The sequence below is a fragment of the Gavialis gangeticus genome, unplaced genomic scaffold, assembly GCF_001723915.1.
Source record: "Gavialis gangeticus isolate Ggan-Ray unplaced genomic scaffold, GavGan_comp1, whole genome shotgun sequence".
In the NCBI taxonomy this organism is placed as follows: Eukaryota; Metazoa; Chordata; order Crocodylia; family Gavialidae; genus Gavialis; species Gavialis gangeticus.
In genome coordinates, this window is record NW_017729002.1 from 18,289,268 (window position 1) to 18,311,958 (window position 22,691).

Here is a 22,691-nt window from a genome sequence, read left to right on the forward strand (position 1 = left end):
TGACATGATCTCCCCCTAATAAATCCATGCTGATTGCCCCTGAGCATCATTTCTGATGCTGGCCCATCACAAATGTGCTCCTTGATGATCTTCTCAAAGAGTTTCCCCAGGATTGAGGTAAGACTGACGGGCCTATAGTTGCCCGGGTCCTCCCTCTTCCCTTTCTTGAAGATGGGGACCACATTTGCTACCTTCCAGTCATCTGGCACCTGGCCTAAGCACCACGATCGCTCATAGAGCCGTGCCAGGGGCCCTGCAATAACCCCAGCTAGCTCCCTCAACACCTTCTGCTTTGCCAGCTCCAATCCAAGACAGGTCACTTCATTATTAGCAACAGGAATAAAAATAGGCAAATACTTTCCACATGAAGCCTTACAGTTACTTCCTAACACTCCCTCTTGGACTGAGGGATGGAAACATGGGATAAGCAGATATGGAGTCCCTGCTCCGGGTCTGTGTGCATGCTGCTCCCTAGAGAGATTTTCATGGTTGCGGTATCTACTGCCAGCTGGTCTGTCCAGCAGAACCTGCCACCCCAGCGAGTCTCACTGCAGCCCATAAGCCGCTGACAGCAAAGTCCTGTCTGCTGATCCCAGAGGATCAAGGCTAATATTCTCTGGGTCCAGAAATTTGGTTCAGGGGCAGGTCAAAATCCAGACGCTTCTGCCCAAGAGCAGATCATCCTAGCCTCACTATATTTTTCATCATTTTGATTAGCATTTGTGAACTGTATTATGACATGTTACCCACCTCCACCTACAGATTTGACCAGTGCTCTCCTCTACCGCTCCCACCCTTGCATCTGAATCCTGGAAGCATGAGGACAAATTGGAGGTTTATACAATGCTCTGGGGCCTAACACAATCCTTAATAACCCCTCCCTCCCTCCCTCCCCTGCCAAGGCAACCTAGCATGTAACCTTCATCTGGTTTTTCCTTCCACAGAGACAACATCATGAACCAGCTGATCTTGTGGACGCTGCTGCTGCTCCTCTCCTCAGCGGCCCTTGGCCAGGACTGTCCCTTAGGCTGTGTCTGCAATCAGCCACAGACTATATTTTGCACGTCGCGGAAGGGCGACACCATCCCAGCTGTCTTGTCAACAGATACGACCAATCTGTATGTGTTTAACAACAACATCACCTTGCTCAGAGAAGATACTTTTAAGAGCCTGCCAGAACTCCAGCTGCTGGATCTCTCTCAAAACAAGATCTCCAGCATCCCAAAGAACGTCTTCCAGCCCCTCACAAACCTCATCAACTTGGACCTATCCTCCAACCAGCTTCAAGAGATCACCAACGAGACCTTTCATGGCCTGCGCCTCCTGGAGCGCCTCTATCTGGACAAGAACCAAATCCAGCATATCCATCCTGCTGCATTCGATACGCTGGAGAAACTACTCGAACTGAAGCTCCAGAACAACCAGCTGCAGTCTGTGCCACCACTGAACCTTCCCAACCTCCTTCTGCTGGACATAAGCCATAACAAGATGGCCACGATCGAGTCTGGCACCTTTCACACAGTTAACATAGAGTCTCTCAAAATAGCAGGGCTAGGACTGACCCACCTGGATGAGGAGCTCTTGGAGAACCTTAACAATCTTCATCAGCTGGACATCTCAGACAACCTGCTAGACAGAGTCCCAAAGGTCCTCCAGGGCCTGCGAGGCCTCACCAAACTCAACCTGGCCGGCAATGCCCAGATCTCTCAGCTGCAGGCGGAGGATTTCCATGACCTGCAAAACCTTCTAGAGCTGGACATCAGCAATCTTAACCTCAACACCATCCCCAGGGACTTCTCCACCTTCTTCCCTAGACTCAAAGCCATTACAGCAGCAGAAAATCCTTTTAACTGCATCTGCCAGATGAGCTGGTTTGTGCACTGGGTGCACACGAGCAAGGTAGCGCTCAAGAGGCCAGAGGAAACAAGGTGCCATTTCCCCCCCAAAAATGCAGGCAAGCTCCTCCAGAAACTGGAGTATGTTGATTTTGGATGTCCAACCACCACCACCACCACCACCACCACCACCACCCTGAAAACTACCACACTGAAGCCTGCCATGCTGCTCACCACAAACAAGCACTTTCCACTGGACCCCAGCACCACTGCCCCTACCCCAGAGCCAGTGCTCAGGCAGGACAGCAGTACTGCAATACCATTCACTGTTCTGGATGGGCAGACAAGTGCTGAGGTGCAAATCTGCCCTCCTCGTACATGCCTAAATGGTGGCACCTGCCAACTAAATGATCATAACCACTTGGAGTGTGTGTGCCCTGCTGGCTTTTCAGGCTTGTATTGTGAGTCTGAGTTCAGGAGAACAACTATCTCCACCATCACCCAGACGGCAACTCAGACCAAGAAAATAAATATTAAACAGGTCGGCAGCAGCTCCCTAAAAGTGGATTTGCAAAATTATATCCAGTCCAAGGCCCAACTGAAGGGCATCCGCCTGACCTACAGGAACCTCTCTGGGCCAGACAAGCGGCCAGTCACACTCAGCCTGCCAGCATCACTCTCTGAATACACAGTGCGCGCGCTGAAACCCAACTCCACCTATCACATCTGCATCGGGCCGCTAGGAGAGAAAATCTCCGAGGAGGAGTTCTGTATAGATGCCCAGACCCTGCATGTGACTCACCAGCAACACTCACCTGTCACTCAGAGCAAAGACAGCAACCTGACGCTCATGATTGTGCCTGCGCTGGCTGCAGGCCTGCTGCTGGTGGTTGCCGTGGCCATAATCATGTACTACCGCCGGCACCGCCCTGCTAAAACGCATTCCAACACAGATGTGGACTCCAGCCCCCTGGAGCTGGAAGGTGTAAAAACATGCCTGGAAAACGGAGACTTATCAAACCAGAACCAAAAGCTGCCAGAGAACACGACACTGCCAAATAGCTTAGAATGCGAGGTCCCCTTGATGCAGCCACACTACCCTAGCAATAACAACACCACCACAGCATTAAAGCCGTCCTACTTCTAAACCAAAACAGAGACTAAAAGAAGGTCACAGTTCACCGGTCCAAGAGAGCCCCAGCCTGACACAGCTCAGGTTGCCAGGATGAATGCTCTCCATTGTTCGCACCTGGGGCATGTCCCATTTGGGACAAGGAACACTGAAGGGTTAACTTAAATTAAAATAAACCCCAAAATGTGTAATGTGCAATTTTCCAAGAGGCTTATACACTTAGGAAGTAGACACTGTAATTTTACTGCTCAGCATATGACTAAGTGCCTGGATTTTTGTGGCTGTACATAGTATGTGTGTGTAGAGAGAGGCTGGGGTTTTTTTAGCTATTGCTAAAATGAAAGACATCTGTGACTTAGTTAAGAGGCATCAGTGTGCTGGTAACAAAGGATCCTTTAGCTAAGCACTGCCCAAGATAACAAACTCATCAGTAGGTCTATGCGAAAAGGAACAGAGGAAGGAAAAGGAAAATACACACACCAACTGAGGTGCAGGAGTGCTTCAATGTGCTCCACAAATGTGTAGAAGTTTTAAAAAGAAACAAAAAACCTCCCAGAACTGGGAATTTAAGCTTTAAGAAACTGTAGAGAATATTTATAAATGATTATTTCCCATTTCTTCTGGGAAAGCTCTTTTTCTAACGCAGAATGTGTACTTTTTTGTATGACAGACAGATGGAATGTTTTTGTACAAAAATAAAACCGCTGTACAGTGTTTCTGAAAAGCACTACCTGTGTCTGGGATCTGTTTTGCAGCCATACTGGTCTGCAAGAAAAGAGAAACACAAAACTCTAGAGCTCTTGGTTCAGAGGTGATACCTTTTAATAGACCAACTAAAAAATAGCAAAAAAAAGGCTTTCTTTGCAAGTTTTTGGGCACACATACCCTTCTTCAGGCTGAGGATAAATCAAAGATGGTAAAAATCCTCTTAGGGAGAAAATAAAATCCTGTGGAAAATGCTCTTGGCATGGTCTAGGGCAGGGCTGTCCAACTGGCAGCCCCCAAGGGGTTAGTCTGCAGCTCCCAGACTCGGATTCTGGGTGTCACTCCTCCAATCACTCTCCTATTGCTCTTGCCAGTCTGGATTCTCCCTCACTCTTGCTTCTGATTCCTACCCCTGACCCTGGGGTGCAGCAGGGCAGTCCATGGACCCAAGGGAGCCCACAGCTGGGAGGTTCAGGGGGGAACATGGAGCGGGGCACCCACCATTCAAGACAGATGGGGGGAAGTGGGGACATGCAGCCCCTCAGCCACTCAGAAGCAGACAGCCTTAGTCTGTAGTTGAAAGGGCACCTGCCTGAGAAGTAAGAGCCCTGCACTCTATTCCTGCCTCTGCCATGGACCTGCTGTGTGAGCTGGTGAAAGATGCTTTGCCTCGGTTTCCTCACCTAACACTGCTTGCTCTGCCTGCTACAGTGCTTCAAGGCAGCTTGCTGGACAGTGGTGCCTGTGCCCACTCACATACTGGCCAGAAGGAGTGTGGTGGGCTTTGATACCCAAGAACTCACTCCGGTCATGTTCTAATGCCATTTTTTCCAGCTAAGACAAAAAGCCTTGTCTCAGGATGCTCTCTAGGAAGGTGCAGCGAGTGATAATTGGCTTCTCAAGCTTGTTTCCTCAGGCTGGTCTAATAAGGTGAATTATTTTCTCTGAATAAGCCTCCTCTTCTGTCGGTTGGGAAAAGAAAGACAATACAGCCCCTACATGGAGTACCAAATGCAGGGAACAAGCAGAATTTCTAGCTTCTACTTCTACCCCATTTATTATTTTTCCAGGTCATATCTCTCACCCCCATGAATGTCACATCCACCAGACAAGCTCCTAAGGCTCTGCTCTTAGCTCATTAAATGGATGTGCACCCTGGCTGGATATGGAACAGCTCAAGCTGGCATGTCAGCAGCCTGCTGGGCCATGTCTGTGTGGGAGAAACCTCCCAACAACTCCCACCACTGGTAGACCAGCTGGGAGGTTATGTACACAAAAGATTCTAGTACACTCTGCTATTTTTAAAAGCAGCTCTGGTCACAAATGCTTGGTCTAACACTGTTGACTTCTACTTGTTTTAGCAGGGATCAGCTGAATAGTGCCCAGGCTGCTGGGGGAGGGACGTGTGGAAGCTCTGAGGTTTCCAAGAGCCCAAGCTTCTCCTAGGTCCAATTCACAGCATCTGTCTGCAGATACCATGGCTTTGATTACTCCAGGGAAGTTATCTGTAGTCCCAGAGGATAGAAATGTCCTCAAGTAAAAGTGAGTTACCAAGCAAATCCCCTGGCTCATTTTCCAGCTTTGCAGTGGACACAGGACAGTGGGGATAGGCTTGGGTCTGCCTTGTTTTCTAACACTTGCAATACCAGGAACATCCAGCCTGACCTTCCTGTTTTTGTTGGAGGACTATTTAGCTGACTCAGATGTAGATTTTGCACTTTCTCAGCTCTTAACCACAGCTAGAGGTGCTTCATCCCTAATACAAAGGTCTTTTTTCCTCCTCATGTGTTAAAGAGGTGTTATAAAAATAAAAAAACCCCAAGAGCTTTAATGGGGCACTATAACCTCCTCTAGCCTCCTAGTCATCAGGTTTTACTTCCTTAGTGTCCTGAGGTCAAAAAAGCATCAGCTCCCTAGACTTCCAAAGTCTTCCAAGGGGGCTAGAGCAGGAATTTTCTGAAGTTAAAACAAGCAAAAAACTAAAATCTACAGTACTGCCACAAATCCTCCCAGGCAGACAAGGTTCTTTGGGTAAATCTGATATCTTTTAGTAGACCAACTCAAATTGCTGGAAAAATTCTTCTGATGATGGGTATTTGTATCTGAAAGCTTGCAAAGAAGAATTTTTCCAACTATTTGAGTTGGTCTAATAAAAGATATCAGATTTACCCAAAGAACCTTGTTTGCCTATGTCCTTAGACTAACAGTGCTGCAACCTACACCACTGAAACATGGAACAAATCCTCCTAGCCCTTGCTTGGATGAGAAACAGACACTGATACAGGCACACAGCCCTTCTTTTCCCTTTGCACTTCATCCTTTGCAAAAAAAACCTGGCATCCACGGACCAGGAGTTCTTTGGAAATTAAGGATTTCTACATACTCTTCCCTCCTGTACAGAGGTGATGAAGGCCGACAGACAAACTGTTGGCTAGCTTAGTTCTGGTTCTTCCTGCACCCACCTGGAGTAGGAGGCTTTGTTGCAACAAGACAGGCAAGACTGTATTTCTCTACAGACTCTACCTTTCCAATATCAGGAAGGAGACCACTAGGTTGACCATGGGCTAGGCTAAGAACAGAATTCTCTATCAGCGTAGCTTGACTGAAGTCCCTTAGGCCCATTTAACAATTAGCTGAGCTGAGCTACTCCAGCATATGAGGGAGAGGCAGGAATCCTGGTGCTTGAGTCAAATGCTCACTCTACAGTAGCCTGAGTGCAACTCATAGCACTGATAACTGCAGTGCTTCCATATTGTGCAAGAAGTATTAGCCCCTGGTGACCAGAAATCCAGGGCAAGAGCTGCAAAGGGGCTATGGGAGTCAGGATACCAGAAAGGCTGCAGGGCAGCCTCCCCTCTAGGCTGTGGGGCTACTACTTGTGTGATGCAGGAGGGCTCCCACTGTGCTGTGCAGACTTCACCTCATATTGAAATGTGGCCACCTCTGGGCCAGAAAGCTGCAGCAGCTGTTCTGACCACAGCAACCCCACACAATGACTCAGACCCACAGGAGAAGAAAGAACCATTGTATCTCACTGGAAAGGTAGTCAGACAAAATGCCCCCTCTTCCCCCAAGCTGGAACATAGCCAGGCTGCCATAGCTAAAGCCCATGCAAGACCCTAGCTATCCACCTCACCCAGCACATGGCACCTCCAACAACACCGCCCTCTTTGCACCATGCTGGACACTGCAGCACAGGCTTACAGAGGACAGTGCTACCGACCAAGGGCCGGAGAGCTCTCTGAGCATCGTGGTACAGCCACAGCCTTAGCAATCACTTTGGCTAAGAAGCTGGGACAGACCCAAGGAGATGTCCTGCTTACCCCAGAGGGATTGTGTTCCCTGTAGCCCTCCTTTGACCCAGTCACTGTCCACTCACCGAATAAACCAACTGTGAAAGCATCAGCAATGTTTGTGCCTCGCTCCTGAGCCAATTCAGGCACCCTGCCATGCTCAATGGTTTTGCTCTCCCTTCCCAGGACCCCTGGCAGACTGAGGGGAGCAAGGGGGACAAACCCACCACAGGAGAAGAACTGCCAGTGTTAGCATCTTTGGCTTACCCCAACATGGGCATGCAGTGTTCAGACCTGGACACTGGGCTCCATCCAGCCCCACATCCTGGAAGGTGAATGCCAAATGAGATACCCTGCTGTGCTGGAGATCATAACTGAGGGGTACATTCCCTGGCACTCTGCATTCCTGCTGCTGGGCTGGGCAGCTGCAACCAGACCCCAGGCGTTTACATGGAGATGAGTGAGTGCAAGAATTTGAAATTCATTTGGTTTCACTTTTCTTTAGCCAGATTCCATCAATATTTACACAGCTGCCTTTCATTTCTCCACCCACCCCCATCCCCTAACAATTAATATCCCCTCTGACCACCCGCCCCACAGCACTGGTCCTGCCTGCCTCTGATTAATGGAGCCTTTCAGAACTTAGATTATGAGGCTACAACTCCACTTATTTAGAGCACAGCACTTTCCCCCAGCACCCATCTCCACTATGAAGTGGGAGGAGAGGGAGTGCCCTTCAAATGCAGAGGGCTGCAAATGCAATGCCTTCCTCTCCGTAGATACTGCAGCAACCTGTGTCTTCCAGTACAGATGCTGTTAGCCAGGCAGTTTCCACTGTAGTGGGGTACAAATGAGAGGCTTGTGAGGGACTGAGGCAGCACAGTGCATGCAGCCCCAAGCTCTGACAGTGCACTCCAGTCCTTAACTGCAGATGCTGCCATCACACACAGTGTGACCAGGGCCCCTCAGCTCTACCTGAAGCTCTACCACTGCTCCCACAGATCTGCTAGAGCTCCTCCCACCTGACCGGCAGCTGCTACCCCTTGCCGGGCAGTCCGATACAGCTCTATGCTATGTAGCTCTGTCAACATGCCTCAATCCCAGCCTACAGCCTCCCTGCTAGTCCAGCCCTATTTCCTTCCACCCAGTGAGGCCAAAGGACTCGCCCTTCTGACCCACAGCCTCCTCCTATTCCAATCTTGGATCAGACCAAAGCCCAAACCAAACAACACAGCAGGGTTGCAGTACGTACAAATAAGGGCTTGCTGAACACCCGCATAACTGCTGTGTCCAGAAGCAAGAGGCCAGTGCTTTGAGCTCCAGCCTGACTTGTTTGTGTAAGGCAAGCTCTGTCTGTCAGTGGTTCCTTCTGGAGGTGTGAGTCAGTCACATGGACCATCCACAAGAGACTGGGACCTGGTGGGTGTATTCTGCTCTGTCTGCTGGAGCCCTTCCCATCCTAGGCATTAGCATTAAATGGATTTATGCTCAGCAGCCAGAACCCCTGACCCAGGGTGCCAAGGGCATCATCTTTGCCATGGAGAGCTTGCTCCCCACAGCTGACACAGGGGTCAGTTTCAATCATGTGCTCCATATTGTTTAGACTACCCTGACTATGAGAAACCACAAGGCAAAGAGAGGTTTCAGCATAGCTGATGCTCTGCCCTGCAGGCAGAGCCTTGGTGCCTGGACTGCCCCATGGGTTTCAGGGGAGAAAGTGAAGATGCAGCCTGGGGCCAAGAACCAGAGACAGGCTGCTCCAGGACCATGAAAAGGCCACATATCCTTTTCCCATCTGTCTGAAGCTCCCTTCATTGTACATACTGCTCACTCCCTCCCCTCTAGGTTGTGAGGTGCTGGATCCCACTGTATTTCCCCAGTTGTGTCCCAGATCAGCAGCAGCAACAAGACACCCTCCACCATGAGGAGATCTTAGCCACCAGAGCAGGTCATGCAAGGAACTGGCCCTGCCAAGAAGGCTGTGGACCCTGGAGCATTCTGGGTAGTGGGTAAGGGCCTGGATATCAGGTCCCTTTGCTCCATTCAGCATTTTCTTTGCAGATATAGGAGACTGTCATCATGACCAAAGAGCAGCAAATAGAAGGGGAAGCATACGGTTGAATAAGGAGAGCTCACTCCATGCCTCAAATTCACACCCTACTCATGGGGGTAGATACTTACCCCTCAGGATGATCAGCCATCCCACCTACTCTCTCTTTGATCACACTACACGGGAAGCAGGAAGTCCCTTGCACCTTGAAGGGACCTGCAAGTAAACAGCAGCAGTCTGTTCAATATCATCTACATAGGAGCCAGCAACTGCGACTCCTGATTTTGCCACTGTCTTTTGCCTGGCCTTGGCCCAGTGGTGGCATGAAGCTAAAGGTGTTCATGAGTAAAGGGCTTTGACACCTCTGCTGAAAAGTGCTACAGAAATACTCAATGCCACAGGCAGCAGTCAGATGCTCACTTGCATGCTTACAGAAAGCCTCAAACGACAGGTCTATTCTCAGCTTCTCAGGCTAGGAACAAATGTTGCATTTAAGTTGTGCCTTTGTTTATCCTGGAACAAAAATATCCTGGCATCGGCACATATATACATAGACCTTCGAATCAGGGTTTACCAAGCAGCTGTATATGGTGCCACTTTTCTACCACTGATTCAATGATGCAATCTCGAGATAAATGTACAGACATACCTTGCAATATCCCAGAATAAACCTTTTACTACCTGGAAAATATTTTTTTAGGAATTAACATGGTTGCACTTTGTTCTAAGATAAATTGGTTTATCCTTTGATAAATGCAACATCTTTTTGCAGCCTCAGAGCAGCACACAGCACACTTTTTCTGATCAGACTGACTCATCTTCCTTGTTCCTGAATTAATGATACAGCCTGCTGGAACTCCTCTGCAACCCTGAATATAAGTTTACAAGCTCTCACACACACACTACATATGGTCAGAGGCTGCCTGCCTGCCTGCCAGTGTAGCTTAAGTTGCCTAGTGGGTCTAGTCTAGCCTCTTGGTTTCGTAACATTTTGAACTTTTTGCCTTTTGGGCTGGGATTTCCCAGATACGGTCTCCGCACAAGAGGTACATTTTAATTGGAAAGGCTGAGCAAACCCAGGCCAGCTGGTCTGCTTGCAGAGTGATAAAAGCCCTGGTTGCTTTACCCAAAAGAGCTGGGTTTTGTATAAGGTGATCAAACCATGGACAGGGCAATGCTTTGAGAGGTGCAGCTTAACTTGGAAGTACGTCTCTGACTCTGCAACCCGAAGAACAATGGAATGGGTTAGCTAATTTCTGGGTATGCAGAGGAATTCTCAGAGCTCACACTGCAGTGCCAAAGCCCAGCTCTGCTGCTGCCTCAGCTTTGCAGTCACCCGATAGGCCCAATATTCCAAAAAACAGCGAGCAGAGCTAGGACTTGGGAGGGCCAAGAATATGCCTCAGGTGCTGCTTCTGACTCGAGTTTTTGCCTAAGTCCACCACAATCTTTCAAAGACTCCTTTGCTGACATGTCAGTAGAGTGCCCAGACCAACTGGGCCTGATCCTTGGTGCTGTAATATGGACACATAGCAGCATATACATCAGCTATCAGATGTACTTACAAGGCCTCCCCATCTTTGCAGTATCCAAGGGCCTCACTATCTACTGTGGTCATCCTCATGATTCTGCATCAGCAGGGAAGAGCATGGGACAGATGCGGAAAGTGAAGCACAAAAAGACTATGGGTCTGTCTGCACTATGGTGGCAGTGTCCCCCATAAAGGCTGTCCCATAAAGGCCCTGCCTGCTCACACACTCTAAACCCAGAAGTAGGCCAAAGGCTACTCTGGGATCAATCCCAAATGCCTACTCCCTAGCATGGAGAGACGGCGGGATTGAGAGTGACCTCAGAGGGGTGTAGAACTGTGACAGTGCTGCTTGGGGGTTAGGTGTTACCGGTCACGTCAGACTTCCTCAGTCTGGATGGCCTGTGCATGTGCTGTCAGGATGCCATCTGTTATGATGAGCTCCTAACAAGCTTGCTATTCCATGAAAAGAGCAGGCAGGCTTCAGTTCGGAGTAAGAAAAACTTAGCCAGGTTCGTTGTCCTCAAACAAACCTAGCACTATCATCCATAACCAAGTGATATACAGTGCTAGCTGGGTCATGCAGGCAGTACAGGCATGAACATAACCCCTAAAACCAATGCAAAGTATTCAGGCTTTCCAGGCCCTTTTTTATACGCTGATCAAATCAACCTCATGTTTAAAGGAGACACCCTAGATCTCACCAATTACTAAAACATATTTAGGTGACATCATCCACATCCTACTTCTGACCTATCAGTGCAGTCTTCTTACCAGATATGGACACCTATGGTCAGGTCACTCTGCTCTTTGTTGTGGTGCTCTGTACTAGTCTCATCAGTTCACTCTCTATCTGTTCACCCTGGAGGCTCCTCTAAACCTAATGAACTACTTTCACAGTATGTCTGCACAAGCCATACGTAGTATGCCTAGTTCTGTGTTCATAAGCCGCATCCAGACGAGTATGGACATGAGGTTATGTGGTGCTGCAGACCTGTCTGCAGCACCACACACGCAGACGTTCCCTGCATGAGGTGGGGAAGGGGTTTGACCCTGAGAGGTCCCAGGGTCAAAACAAACACACACGGAAAAAAAACAGGGTGGCTCATGTGGCAGCAGTGTGCGCTGTGCAAAACCAGAGCCTGGCTGGCTGCAGCCCTGAGAGGCCCCCAGGTAGGCTGCACAGTTGCTGGCCCCAGTCTCCCGTACCCTACCCAGGGTAACCTGCCACACACCAGGGCAAGTGTGGCATGGGCATTCCCCAGGAACAAGCAGCAGCAGTACAAGGTGTGCCATTACTATCTGTCCCTCTGGAACAAATGTCTGTGCTCATCTGGACACACCCATGGGGGCTTACTTTGGTTCATGCTATTAGTAGGGCTTGCATATGATTTGTATGTGCACTAACCAGTGGTTGTATATGTCATACTCTATTGAGGCCTATAAGGAGCACCCTGGTGCAGCCTCACCAGTGAACTTCTGGGTTTGGAGTTTGCTCAAGAAAGTCTCAGTGTGGTGCCAATGTACCCTCAGGGGCTGGGACAAGACGTGTGTCACATAGAACTGAACCTCAGGTCTCCCCAAGAATCACTGGCTTGTACTCTAACTACTCAACTGTCCTTCCTTTTTTATACACCCCAAAGAAATAGCAACCTCATAAAGTGATCTTGGGGCTGGTACTGAGGAATGAGCTCTCCCCCCTCATTAACCTGTCTGAAGACCACTGAGAGGATGGATCCAGCCATTATTACACCTGCTACAATTCAACGGGGTCAGGCCAAATTCAGCTGCTCATCTCAGGACACTTCCCAATGGTCACAGGCCCACTTCATATAAGCCAATGTCATCGGCTGGAACTGGCTGGTGGTGAACAAGCCAAGGCCTGAATAGGCCCATGGTGACTGAGCTCCCCTGGTCTGGGCAAAACAAGCACTAGGAGCTGTGCTGTCAACAGGGCCTGCAGCTCCCAGTCCCACAGCTGCATGACTACAGTCCTGCAGATACATGGTCTCTCTCAGGAGCACTTAACCGCATGCACACACTTTTCCAGCTCTAACCACCAAACTCCAACTTAGTACACTTGGAGAATGACTCTGATATCCCCTCCCAAAACCAAACGCCTCCTTCCTAAGGGCTCAGCCCCAAGCTAGTGGCGGAGCAGGGCCTGGCCTAGCTAGGAGTTGTTCTACGTGGCTGCTGACTGGCTGTGGTACCAAAGGCTGATGTCAGCAGCACAGCCTGGCTTGGAAAGCTGCCTCACGCTCTGGATGCAATTAGAACTGCGCTCCTGAGGTTTCTGGCATGGGCGGCAGATCATCTATCAGATGGCGTGTCTGGAACGAGCTGGATTTTTCCCTGAGTCACTCCTCAGGTGGACTTCCTGCAGGGCTGTGTTCTATTAGAGGAAGGAGCACAGGAGAAAGGGGCCTTCTCTCTGGGAGCTGGCATTCAGATCTCAGCGGGCAGGCGTGAGGGATGCACTCTTTGCTCAAAGGACCCATTGTAGTCCCCTCCCAGCAGATTTTTTAAATTAACATCCCAAATTCCTCTGAAAATTGCTGCTGAGTAAATATTTTCCCTGAAAGCTTTGTATATTTTCCAACCCCACAATGAAGAGAAAGAAAAAATCCTCAAGCCTTGAGTTAACAAGTGGTGGGTGGGTGGGTGGTTGCAAGGGGTGGGGGCAACATGGCTTTCTTTGACCAGTCAAGTGCAGTATTAACTCTCCCCTTGGTATGCGGACATGTCCACTCCTTGCCCTGTGCCCCTCCAAGGTCCCCTAGGCAGCTATAACCCCGCTGGCTCTGAACCTGCTGTGTTAATAGACTAGGAAAGGGAAGCAGCTGATCACAGCCAGATTGTGCTTCCAGTGCAACAACAAATGAGGCATTATATGGCCTTGCCATACAGTCATTATAAGACGCACACTCAGCACAGTAGCTGTGGAACACTGCCATTCTGCGTCACCCATCAACACACATGGGATGGGGAAAGCAGGAGCCTTGCATTGTACTTCGCTTCACAGTGATTCAGGATACACAGGCCATTCAGAGGTCCCCTCCAGGCATAGAGGAGCAGATGAGATATTGTAGAAGCTGCATGCAAGGAGCATGGGGAGCAGCAGGAAGCATATGAACCTAGGGCAAGGGGAACCAGGTTTGTCCACAGAACCTTACTTCTCACTTGACCAGGCAAGGGACAGCAGGGTAGCCCCAAGCACAAGGAAAGACCATCAGCATGGCCCTACTGACCAAAGAAGGTCAGCTCCACAACCCCACGCAATCCATCTGGGCTGACCCTCAGGAGACAGGACACTAAGCTGCTCTAACACAGTGAGTAGCCAGCCTGTATGGAAGGAAAGGCCTTCTCTTGAACAGCTGACAAAACCTGGCTAACACGGCATCAACACACCTCAGGAGGTGTGACAAGGACCTAGAAGTCAAATGAAGCTATTTCTAGAAACACAGCAACTCACAAACAGCATACAATGCTCCATCACTTGCCTCAGCTGTGTGGGATACTGTCTAATAGAAATGGGAGAAGTAAAGCATGTAGACAAAATTCTGGTTTTAGAGTTAAAATCTGGCTAGGGCAATATGGTTATAAACACCCTGGGCAAGACTGTCAAGTGACTACTGATTTTGGGCAGCCAGTGAAGGACACCTGAACAGGGTCTGCTTTACAGCAAATATGTGCTCCGTAGAGGCAGAAGACCTCCAGCACAGTGAGGGAAGGCATCTGTATTGCTGGAGTCCATGGGAGTCTTTCCATGGACTTCACAAGAAACAGGATCAGGGCCACAGCTTTCTGTGTCTACATGCAACTACACAGCAGCCCTGACAGGCCAAATCGGTTCCTATACAGCACAACTCCCAATGAGCCAATGAGACCAACATTTGTCCCCAAGTACATAGAGGCTTTTCCATGTAGGTCCAGCTGTTCCATGGTGAGCTGACCCCTCCCCAGTTCTACTGGAGGGTCACAGCACGTAGGAAGCCCATCCTATGCTGCACTCCTTCTAGGAAAGACAGGCAGACAGACTTCAGGCTGTCACCCTTCCCTGCTGGGTCAGGCTAAGCACTTTTGGATAGCTTGCCAACCAGTGGCTAAGGCTAGCAACCAAAAAGGAGCACAGAGGCAATGGAAGATGATAGTGATTGACAGATGCTAGGTGCTTGTCTGTGCAGTTTAGCTGTGATCTACAGCAGCCCCATGTCTAAGCTTGAGGCTGGCTATGCAGATGGTGTCACCTTGCTGTGATCCCATGCAAGTTTAGTGCTGCTGAAAGCTGCCTCCACCATCCTGGAAATTGAATTCATCTGAACAGTCACAGAACACTGCATCCCATATGACACCCTAAGGGTGTATGTGATTCACAGACACAGACCCCCAAAACCCTATTGAAAACCAAGGGGAAAAAAACCACCTCAGCACTTCCATGGGCTTTTCAATTCTGATGGCAGCTGGATGCAAACCTTCCATTACAGACTAAAAATATCAGGCAGATTTCTGAGCCCAGCAGGAAAGGAGCTTATAGCTACCAAATGCCAGCTCCAGCTCAAGCCAGAGTACGGCAGGAATGGATTAGAACAGGCACATTGGGAGACGGCTGCTAATTCCTCTGAGCTGAATCAGTGCTGAGGAAGGATTGCAAAACCCCTGACATGAAACCAAAAATCCCTCTTCCTATTAAACCCAGCAGGGACTGCTAACCAAGAGCTGCCTCAGGAAGCAGTCTTGGGCTTAGCAGCCTGTGCCAGCCCCTCCTTTGGAAAAGCAGCCATTCGCTAGCGTAAGTGGGTTTCTTTCCTTCCAGCGCCGTCTGCCAAGCTCTGGGGTAAGGGAAAAATCCCAGAGGGGAAGACGGCTGGAGTCACTCAGAGCTGTGGTCTGGCCAGTCCAGCACCCTGCCTGACAGTGAGCAGCACCACCTGCACCAGAGGAAGGGCAGGGCAACACTGAAGCAGGCAGCCAAGATAACCTGCCCAACACAATGATCCTTCCTGACCCTGTTTGTGAGGAGCTGGCTCCCCCCTAGAGTAACACAGGTTAGAAGCCTGACCAGCCTCTTTATTTAAGCTTAATCCTCTTCTTTACTTAAGCCAAATGAATCTTGCTGAGCTCCTGCCTTCCACAAATCTCCCACAGTGACCTGCTCCCGGGCTAGTCACATGGTGCCCAGAAGAGGATTCTCTGATCAGTTTTGACATTTCCTTAAATGTTCCCTTGTTCCTGGTAAGTCATCTTCTAGCTACTGGTTATTGCATGGACAATCATTTATCATTGCTTGGTTTCTTTCTACATGCAGCAGGCTGCATCTTCTTCACCTCTGAATGGTCTTTCTGACCTACGCTTGGAGCAGGTTCCAGGTCATGTGACACAAGAAGCCAAAGCAGGCTCCTCTTGTACCACCTGTGGCTGCACTCAGCCTCCATTCTAGGTGGGCACAAAACTCCACACCAGAAGTCCCACCTTTGTACCATGCAGGATGGTAGATGGTCCCAACCCAAAGGGGGCTTGCCTGCTACTCTGTATCTCCATTTGCCAAGACCACAAGCAAATCCACTTGCAATCCCAACACTTTCTACAGCCCACCTTTAAAGAATGACAACAAATTTGTGTCCCTGCAGAAGTCATAGAGATGCATGTTCCATACACAGTTAACAATGGCTTACAAGTGTATCAGAGACCATCCCACCCAGCACCCTAAGTGCCCAAGGCCACTGCACCTGGGCCAGGACAACATGATCTCCAGGGGTCTGACCTGTTTAATCTCATTTGACTCAAGTAAAGGGGATACCACCCCTTCTAGTTAAGCTCCATCAGGCAATGCTGAGACTTCTGCTATCCCCTCTTCTTCCTCCCCAACAGCAGCCATGACAGTGTCTGGGGAAGTTGAAGGACAAAGGGTTTAGGCCTGGCCCTGTGGCACCCTCCTGCCCCAAAAAGATGCAATAGCTGAAGGAGGGAGGCAGTCTGAAGGAAGCAGACAAACCAGAAGGGAGACAGCAATATATCCTGTGAGAAGAAATTAAAAGCCTGCCTAGAACCGAGCCCAGGGTGAATGAGGATGAGCAGGTCAGCAGGCAGGACTTCAGAGCCATTCTAAGGCAGGCCCATCACCTCAGGCAAGACCACCTGCCCTGGTGTTGCAGTGCCATACACTACCTCTGCCCACAGCCACCCTAGGTGCAGGGTGCTCACAGCTCTCCAGTCTTGTATGAAACCTGCTGTTCAGCACTGTATACCACAGCACTCCAGAAGAGCAGGGACAGGGGGTGTGGGACTGTGTGTGCTTGTGCATCACCCACACAGCCACACATGCTGTGTAAAACATCACCCTGACAGGAAGGGCTTGCATACAAAAGAGGAATACTCCCTGATCCCTGGTAATCCAAAGAGGCCTGTGGCTTGCACACATCAGGCGCGCTGAGGCCAGACCCAAAGCAAGGGTGAGGCTCTGGCCCATCTGGTAGTGATTTCAGCAATTATGCTGATAGCTGCCTTCCCTCAGCATGCCGGCCCCTTGTAAGGCACACAGCTATTTTTACATGGAGTAATTACCAGGTCAGCCCAGTCAAGCTGCAATTCTGGGCACTGGCCTGGGTGGCTTGTGATATAAAATTAACCCTTTCAGGGCCTGTGGGGAAAAGCAGAAAAACAGGATGGCCCAACTGGGAGAGCTGGAAAGAGTACTGGTAGGTTCTGGCAGGGCTGGGCTACTTGCTGTCAGGACATCCTGCCTTGCAGTTCCCAGGGCACAAGCAGGTACCTGGTTCTGAGCACCATAAGACCCAGGTGAGTTTACAGTTCCTGGTTCCAGCTCAGGTTTCCCCAAGCCTAAAATGCCATCCACAAATTAACCAAAACCTGTCCTCTTAATAGCCCAGCCAGATGGTCCTGCCATCGGCATCCAAGAAGGCAAAGGCATATTCTTCCAGCCCCAGTGCCAAGCCCTTAGAGGGTGATGCTGAGGGTATCATCATCCTGGGCACTGGGCAGGCACACATGCACCAGGAGGTGAGAGGCACATACATTCTTGCCTGCAGGTACTACACAGGTCACCAGAGTGACTACACACAATCTGGCTTCACCTTCTCTGATGTTGGCGCTCAACCTTCACTTGACACTAGCATATGTGAAGGGATCATTTATTAAAAACCATGACGTCATGGGCTGTGGATGGCTGTTCAGGATACTGAATACGCTGCTCTGCTCAGTCAGCTCTGCTTGGTAAGACTATTTTTTAACAGAGATCTATGTTAGTGAAACTTGTCAACTCATCCAGAGTTGACAAGCCAGAGGCCAAGGGCAGTGCTAGAGCAATCCTGCCTGCAGCGCCCCCTGCCAGCCACCTCACCCCTGACCTCGGTCTCATCGGCTCCACTCAGTCTTCAGCAATGGCCAGCCACAAGCAAGCCAAGATGGTGGTTTGTGTGATGTGGTCGCCTATTACTACAATACTTAGGACTTATACAAGGCCTTGCTGTTTCCTTCCCTACCCCAAATGGCCCAAACTATTTTGTCTGATCATGGAAAAAAGCACCAATCTTGCTTCAATGTAAAGCCCTTTTCCTTTGTTCCACATCTTTCCCAAAGCTGCTTTCCGAGCCCCAGAACCGCTGTGTGCAGCCACAATGGAGCCCCATGGATCTGCTCTGACAGCCCAGCTGACTCTCCTCTGCTGCATGGCCCCTGAGTGGACTTAGAACAGTCCTGCCCCTTGCCTCATGCTTCAGTTACCCACTTCCCTGCAGTACTGGGTTTACATTGGCTGGTACACACCATTGGTAAAACCCACTCCACTCAGGGCAACTTCAAATGCAAGACCTTGGTTGGCAAACTCTGAGCTTTACATAACTGTTACTACTGTCCAGACACCACCAGGGGCCATGGCTAGAGCTGGGTTACCTCATGAACTCTAGCAGGTCTCCATGCTTTATGGGGGTGTGACCATCAGCCTCTGTGATGTTCAAAAACCTAGGGAGAGGCAACAAGGTGAAAGAGATTGCAGCCTTTGCAGGCAAGCTCCCTTCCATGTTGGGAGTGGTGTTGGCTGGCAGGAACTGTGCCTAGGCCACTACCTTGCAGCCTCACAAGGAGATGTGGAGTTGGAAACTTGCTTCTCTGTGCATCTGCAGCTTGTTGTCATCAGCAGGGATACCATGACTTTGGGAAGTCACAGAGCTTTGACTCCCGCCCTGAATCTCGGCCCATGCTTCAGCTGAGGGACAAGGAAGAAAAATGGGTCCTGAGAAATTCTCACATCTTAAGGGACAGATAAGACCAACTGCCTCTGCCACTGGGGAGCCATCCTAGCATTTGAGCACTCAGAGCCCCACTTCCTCACCAAGAGGAATCCCGGATTATCTCTGAAACATTGGGGAGCAGCAGCTTCAGCACAGGCACATCTTACAGAGAGGTCTGGCTCTAGTGGCTGGACAGCTACAGTGCCCAGGCAGCATCTTGCCCTTTGAAAGAAAAAGCAAGACAGTAGCTTCATGCAGAAAGGGAAGCCCAGCATGTTCTGATCTGGCCAGAACTGCTGTCCAGGGAAGGGTGTGTGGAGACAGAGGCATGTTGAAAACCAAGCCCCACTTAATTCTTCCAGAGCCAGACAGGAGATGGGAAAGGAACCATCATCAGCCCCATGGCAGCTTACAGGGACTGAGCATTCAAGCAATTAATCACACACAGGCAGCAGGGACATTCACCTGAGGCCCACATGCTGCCCAGGCCTCTGAGACTAATGACTGCCTCCACTCCACTTCCATTAGGGATTTTATAAGCCCCTTGTCTTCTACATTTACAATCCTCAGCCCCTCTAATCAGTCAGTCCCTACCTTCCACTTCTGCCAGCACTTAGCTTTTTCTCTGGTTTCTGACATTTACAGCTATCTCCCCCAGATGAAGAGCAGCAGCAGTCTCCAACTCAAAAACTAGCTGGGAGGCTGGTGGTGCTAGTGGGGACAGAGGCAGGGTGGTGGTTAACTCAGCTCATTTGGTTGCTGGAGCTGCTGATCTGATGATGGATATTCAGAAAAGAAATGGTAAAACAGTCCAGTTTCTCCCCTTGTCTTACTAGCCAGGCCCCAAGCCCATGTTATGCATCTCACCAGCAGCTGCTGGTACCTTCCTAAACCTTACAGCAAGCAGCAGGTAGACAGCTGCAGAGGGTGAGCCTAGTCACCTGCTGTCACAAGGAAAATACAACCTCCAACTTGGGTCAAGAGAGTTTTCCATCTGTGTGCTACAGGACACAGCTACAGAGCAAGAATTAGCAAGGCTGGCACTGAGAAGTGCTGGATAGACTACAGGCCCCGTCCTCTAGATGCTGCCTGACTAAGGCTTCAGCAAAACCTTGGCTTAGCAAGGCTTCAGGTTCTAGCGGGAGTCCCTCCTCTTCCACCCTTCTCTCCTTAGTTTAACAAGGTCTCAATTTCTACCTGGGTTCCCTCCTTCCAATGTCCTTCCTGGAAGATAGCACCAGGCTCAGTTTGGCTGCCAAAAATAAACAACAAGCAGGGAGTTTCCAGGCCCTTGAAAAATCACACCTGGAAGATAAGTCAAGTAACACATTTTCTAGGAAGACAGGAAAGTTTGAAGAGAGGTTTAAGAGTGAGGAGACAACAAATTGGTCTGCATACCAAGGTAGAAAAGTGATCTGGGTATCTACTTGGTAACTACTGATCAATTTTCTTATGCTATCATTAGAATCTGATTGGTTTCTACTGCTATTCAGTGAAGAACAAAGGTATAAAAAAATGTAATTGTTCTATCACATTTTGGACATGTAACCCCTGCACATTTCCTTCTTGCCAGCCAGTTTAATTAGCCAGCTGACAATAATTAAAGGCTCTTTAGTTATACTCACTGGCCCCGTCTACCCGAGATGCTTACTGCTACTGCGCAGTCATTTAATACTTGCATACATAAGTACTAAATGACTGTGCAGTAACTGGAGTTACACAGTAGCACTGCCAAATGGCTTTTAGGTGACACTGAGTGCGCAGTAGTTCAATACTGCTGTGCAGTAGCATCGTGTCATGCTTTGTGCCACACAATGCTACTGTGCAGTAGGAATGAGCTACTGTGCAGTCAGCATCTTATGTAGATGTGGCCACTGTGTCCTTTCTTTAAGCTTAATAAATATGGGGTGCAGCAAAGCAGGAACAAAGTCAAACCATATAGGGCAGGGGCCTAGCCAGCCCAGCTACTGGCAAAAAGAAGGCCAGGGGAAAAGTCTAGGAAACTGTTAAACAGAATCCCTAACCCTGGTGCCAAAGCACAAGCTTCCACAGGTAGGTGAACAGAGACCTGTGCTAGCAGCAGCAACAGGTCCTGGCTGCCCTCCTGGACAGACACAACGGGCACTAACACACACTCTTATGAGATGCTGGTCACTGGAATGGTCACTGCTCTGCCCATTAGAGTCACATTTTCCTTTCCATGACATGTGGGTGTAAGAACCAAACTGTTTCCTGAGATGGTGGGAGCTTCAGTGGCTGCCTGAATACACCAAGGAGGCACTGGCCTGCTAAGGGTGTCACCAAGGGACTCAAAGAGCTGGTGAAACTAACAGAGGCCTAACTACTATAGTTTTCTTCCTGGGCCATCCTTGCCCTGCTCCTCTGCCCCTGAACTCCTCTCTCACTCTGGCATCCCTCTATAACAGCTGCCATCCCTTACCTGCACCACGAATTCCCATCATCCCCAACTGCCACAAGCAGGAAATCTGGCAGCTAGAGAAGTAGTGGCTGTGGTAAGGAGGATGTAAGAGAGAGCAGGGAGGGCTGGGGTGGGAGTAGATGACTTACACGGTTACCCTCACTGCCAATTCACATTACTACTGACTTCCACAAGCTCCAAATTCTGCAGCATGGGAAAGAAAGCACAGAGCAAGGGGACATGCTGGGGCAAGCTGTGCCGCAGCAGGTGGAGGGAACTGGGGGGCACCCCCTCCAGGTCAGCACTCTGGGCTACTGTCCTGGTCACTCACCCCTAGTTACACTATTGGAGACCAGCAGCTTCTCTCTGCTCTCTGAACCTACATACACTACTCAAGTAAAAACCAACCTCACGCCAATGTCCACCAGGCAGCTGGGTCTGTGCCATGGAACTGCACAGACGGTGACCAGGAAAGGGGACAGCTTATTTTTTGTAGCACCATTTGAGGCAAAAAACAAAGCGGGTGTCAGCCTGTCAAAGAGGTTTAGGCCTCCAGAGACACAGACATGCATCTAGCAGGGCTTTCAAAAGCCCCAAATCGCTTAGACAATTTCACCCTGGCCCTTTTTTGCAATGAGGCGTCTGCTAGCTCACTAACTAAGCCAAAGAGGTTTTCTCTAGGATTGCATGGAGAAACTGAGAGCCGGGCCTGGTCAGCAGTGAGGAAAGGGCAGCTTGCCTGGAAAACAGGCGACAAGCACCCTGAGACTCCTCAACTTCCTCTATAGGTATCTGTCCTCTCTTGGCAGTCTCTTGGCAGCCCAAAAGCAGCACTGGTACATGGGTGAAACCACTCAGCTCTCTGCAGCTGGCTGTCACCAGAGGAACTGAGTAAGGCCAAGACCCAAACAGTATTCCACAAGGGACTAAACAGAATGCCCCGAGATATCACAGTAGGCACAGCTGTGTAGCCCATCAGCCACTCACCAGTAACTAACTGTGTGCCCTGCTCCTGTGGCAAGTTGTCTGTAGGCCCGTATACTAACTAGCAGAATCCAGGATGAGTCCTAGCATGGGGCAGATTACCTACCACCTGCTCAATGTAGGGGTCCTTACACCTACCCCTGAAGCAAATGGCCATCAGATGAGGTAGACCACTTATCCAATCCAGCCTGGTCAGGCCAAGGTCCAGAGGTCCAGCCAAGGCAAAGTGCACTAACCAAACTGCATAGGGCACAGAGCTGCAGAAAGAGCTCCCTAGGGGTTACCAAACCACAGCAGCTCAGCAGGTGCAATACAGCAGCAGAACAGAAGGGGTTAACCAAAAACTTCTTGGATTTTGATTGAGTTACATGATCTTGGCTGTATTTGTGAGAAGTCTCTGGGGCCATCCCTGCCTTTCCCTGGCATAACTCCTTGGATTTATCATGTCATGGATATTACACATGGTCTGCACTTGATAGACTTCTGTTAAAGTGCT

General features: G+C 49.8%; 2 protein-coding genes across 2 annotated transcripts in view; one reads left to right on the top strand and one right to left on the bottom strand.

The window, feature by feature from the left end:
* The window catches only part of VASN (vasorin), a 43,277-nt gene extending 39,583 nt beyond the window's left edge, over nucleotides 1-3,694 (top strand). The window contains exon 2 of the mRNA XM_019507560.1: nucleotides 945-3,694. Within this exon, the coding sequence (XP_019363105.1) occupies nucleotides 955-2,982 (2,028 nt within the window). The 5' untranslated portion in view covers nucleotides 945-954 and the 3' untranslated portion in view covers nucleotides 2,983-3,694. The remainder of the gene's footprint in view (nucleotides 1-944) is intronic.
* The window catches only part of LOC109290688 (coronin-7-like), a 245,643-nt gene that overhangs the window by 85,479 nt on the left and 137,473 nt on the right, over nucleotides 1-22,691 (bottom strand). The gene's annotated exons all lie outside the window — the stretch shown is intronic.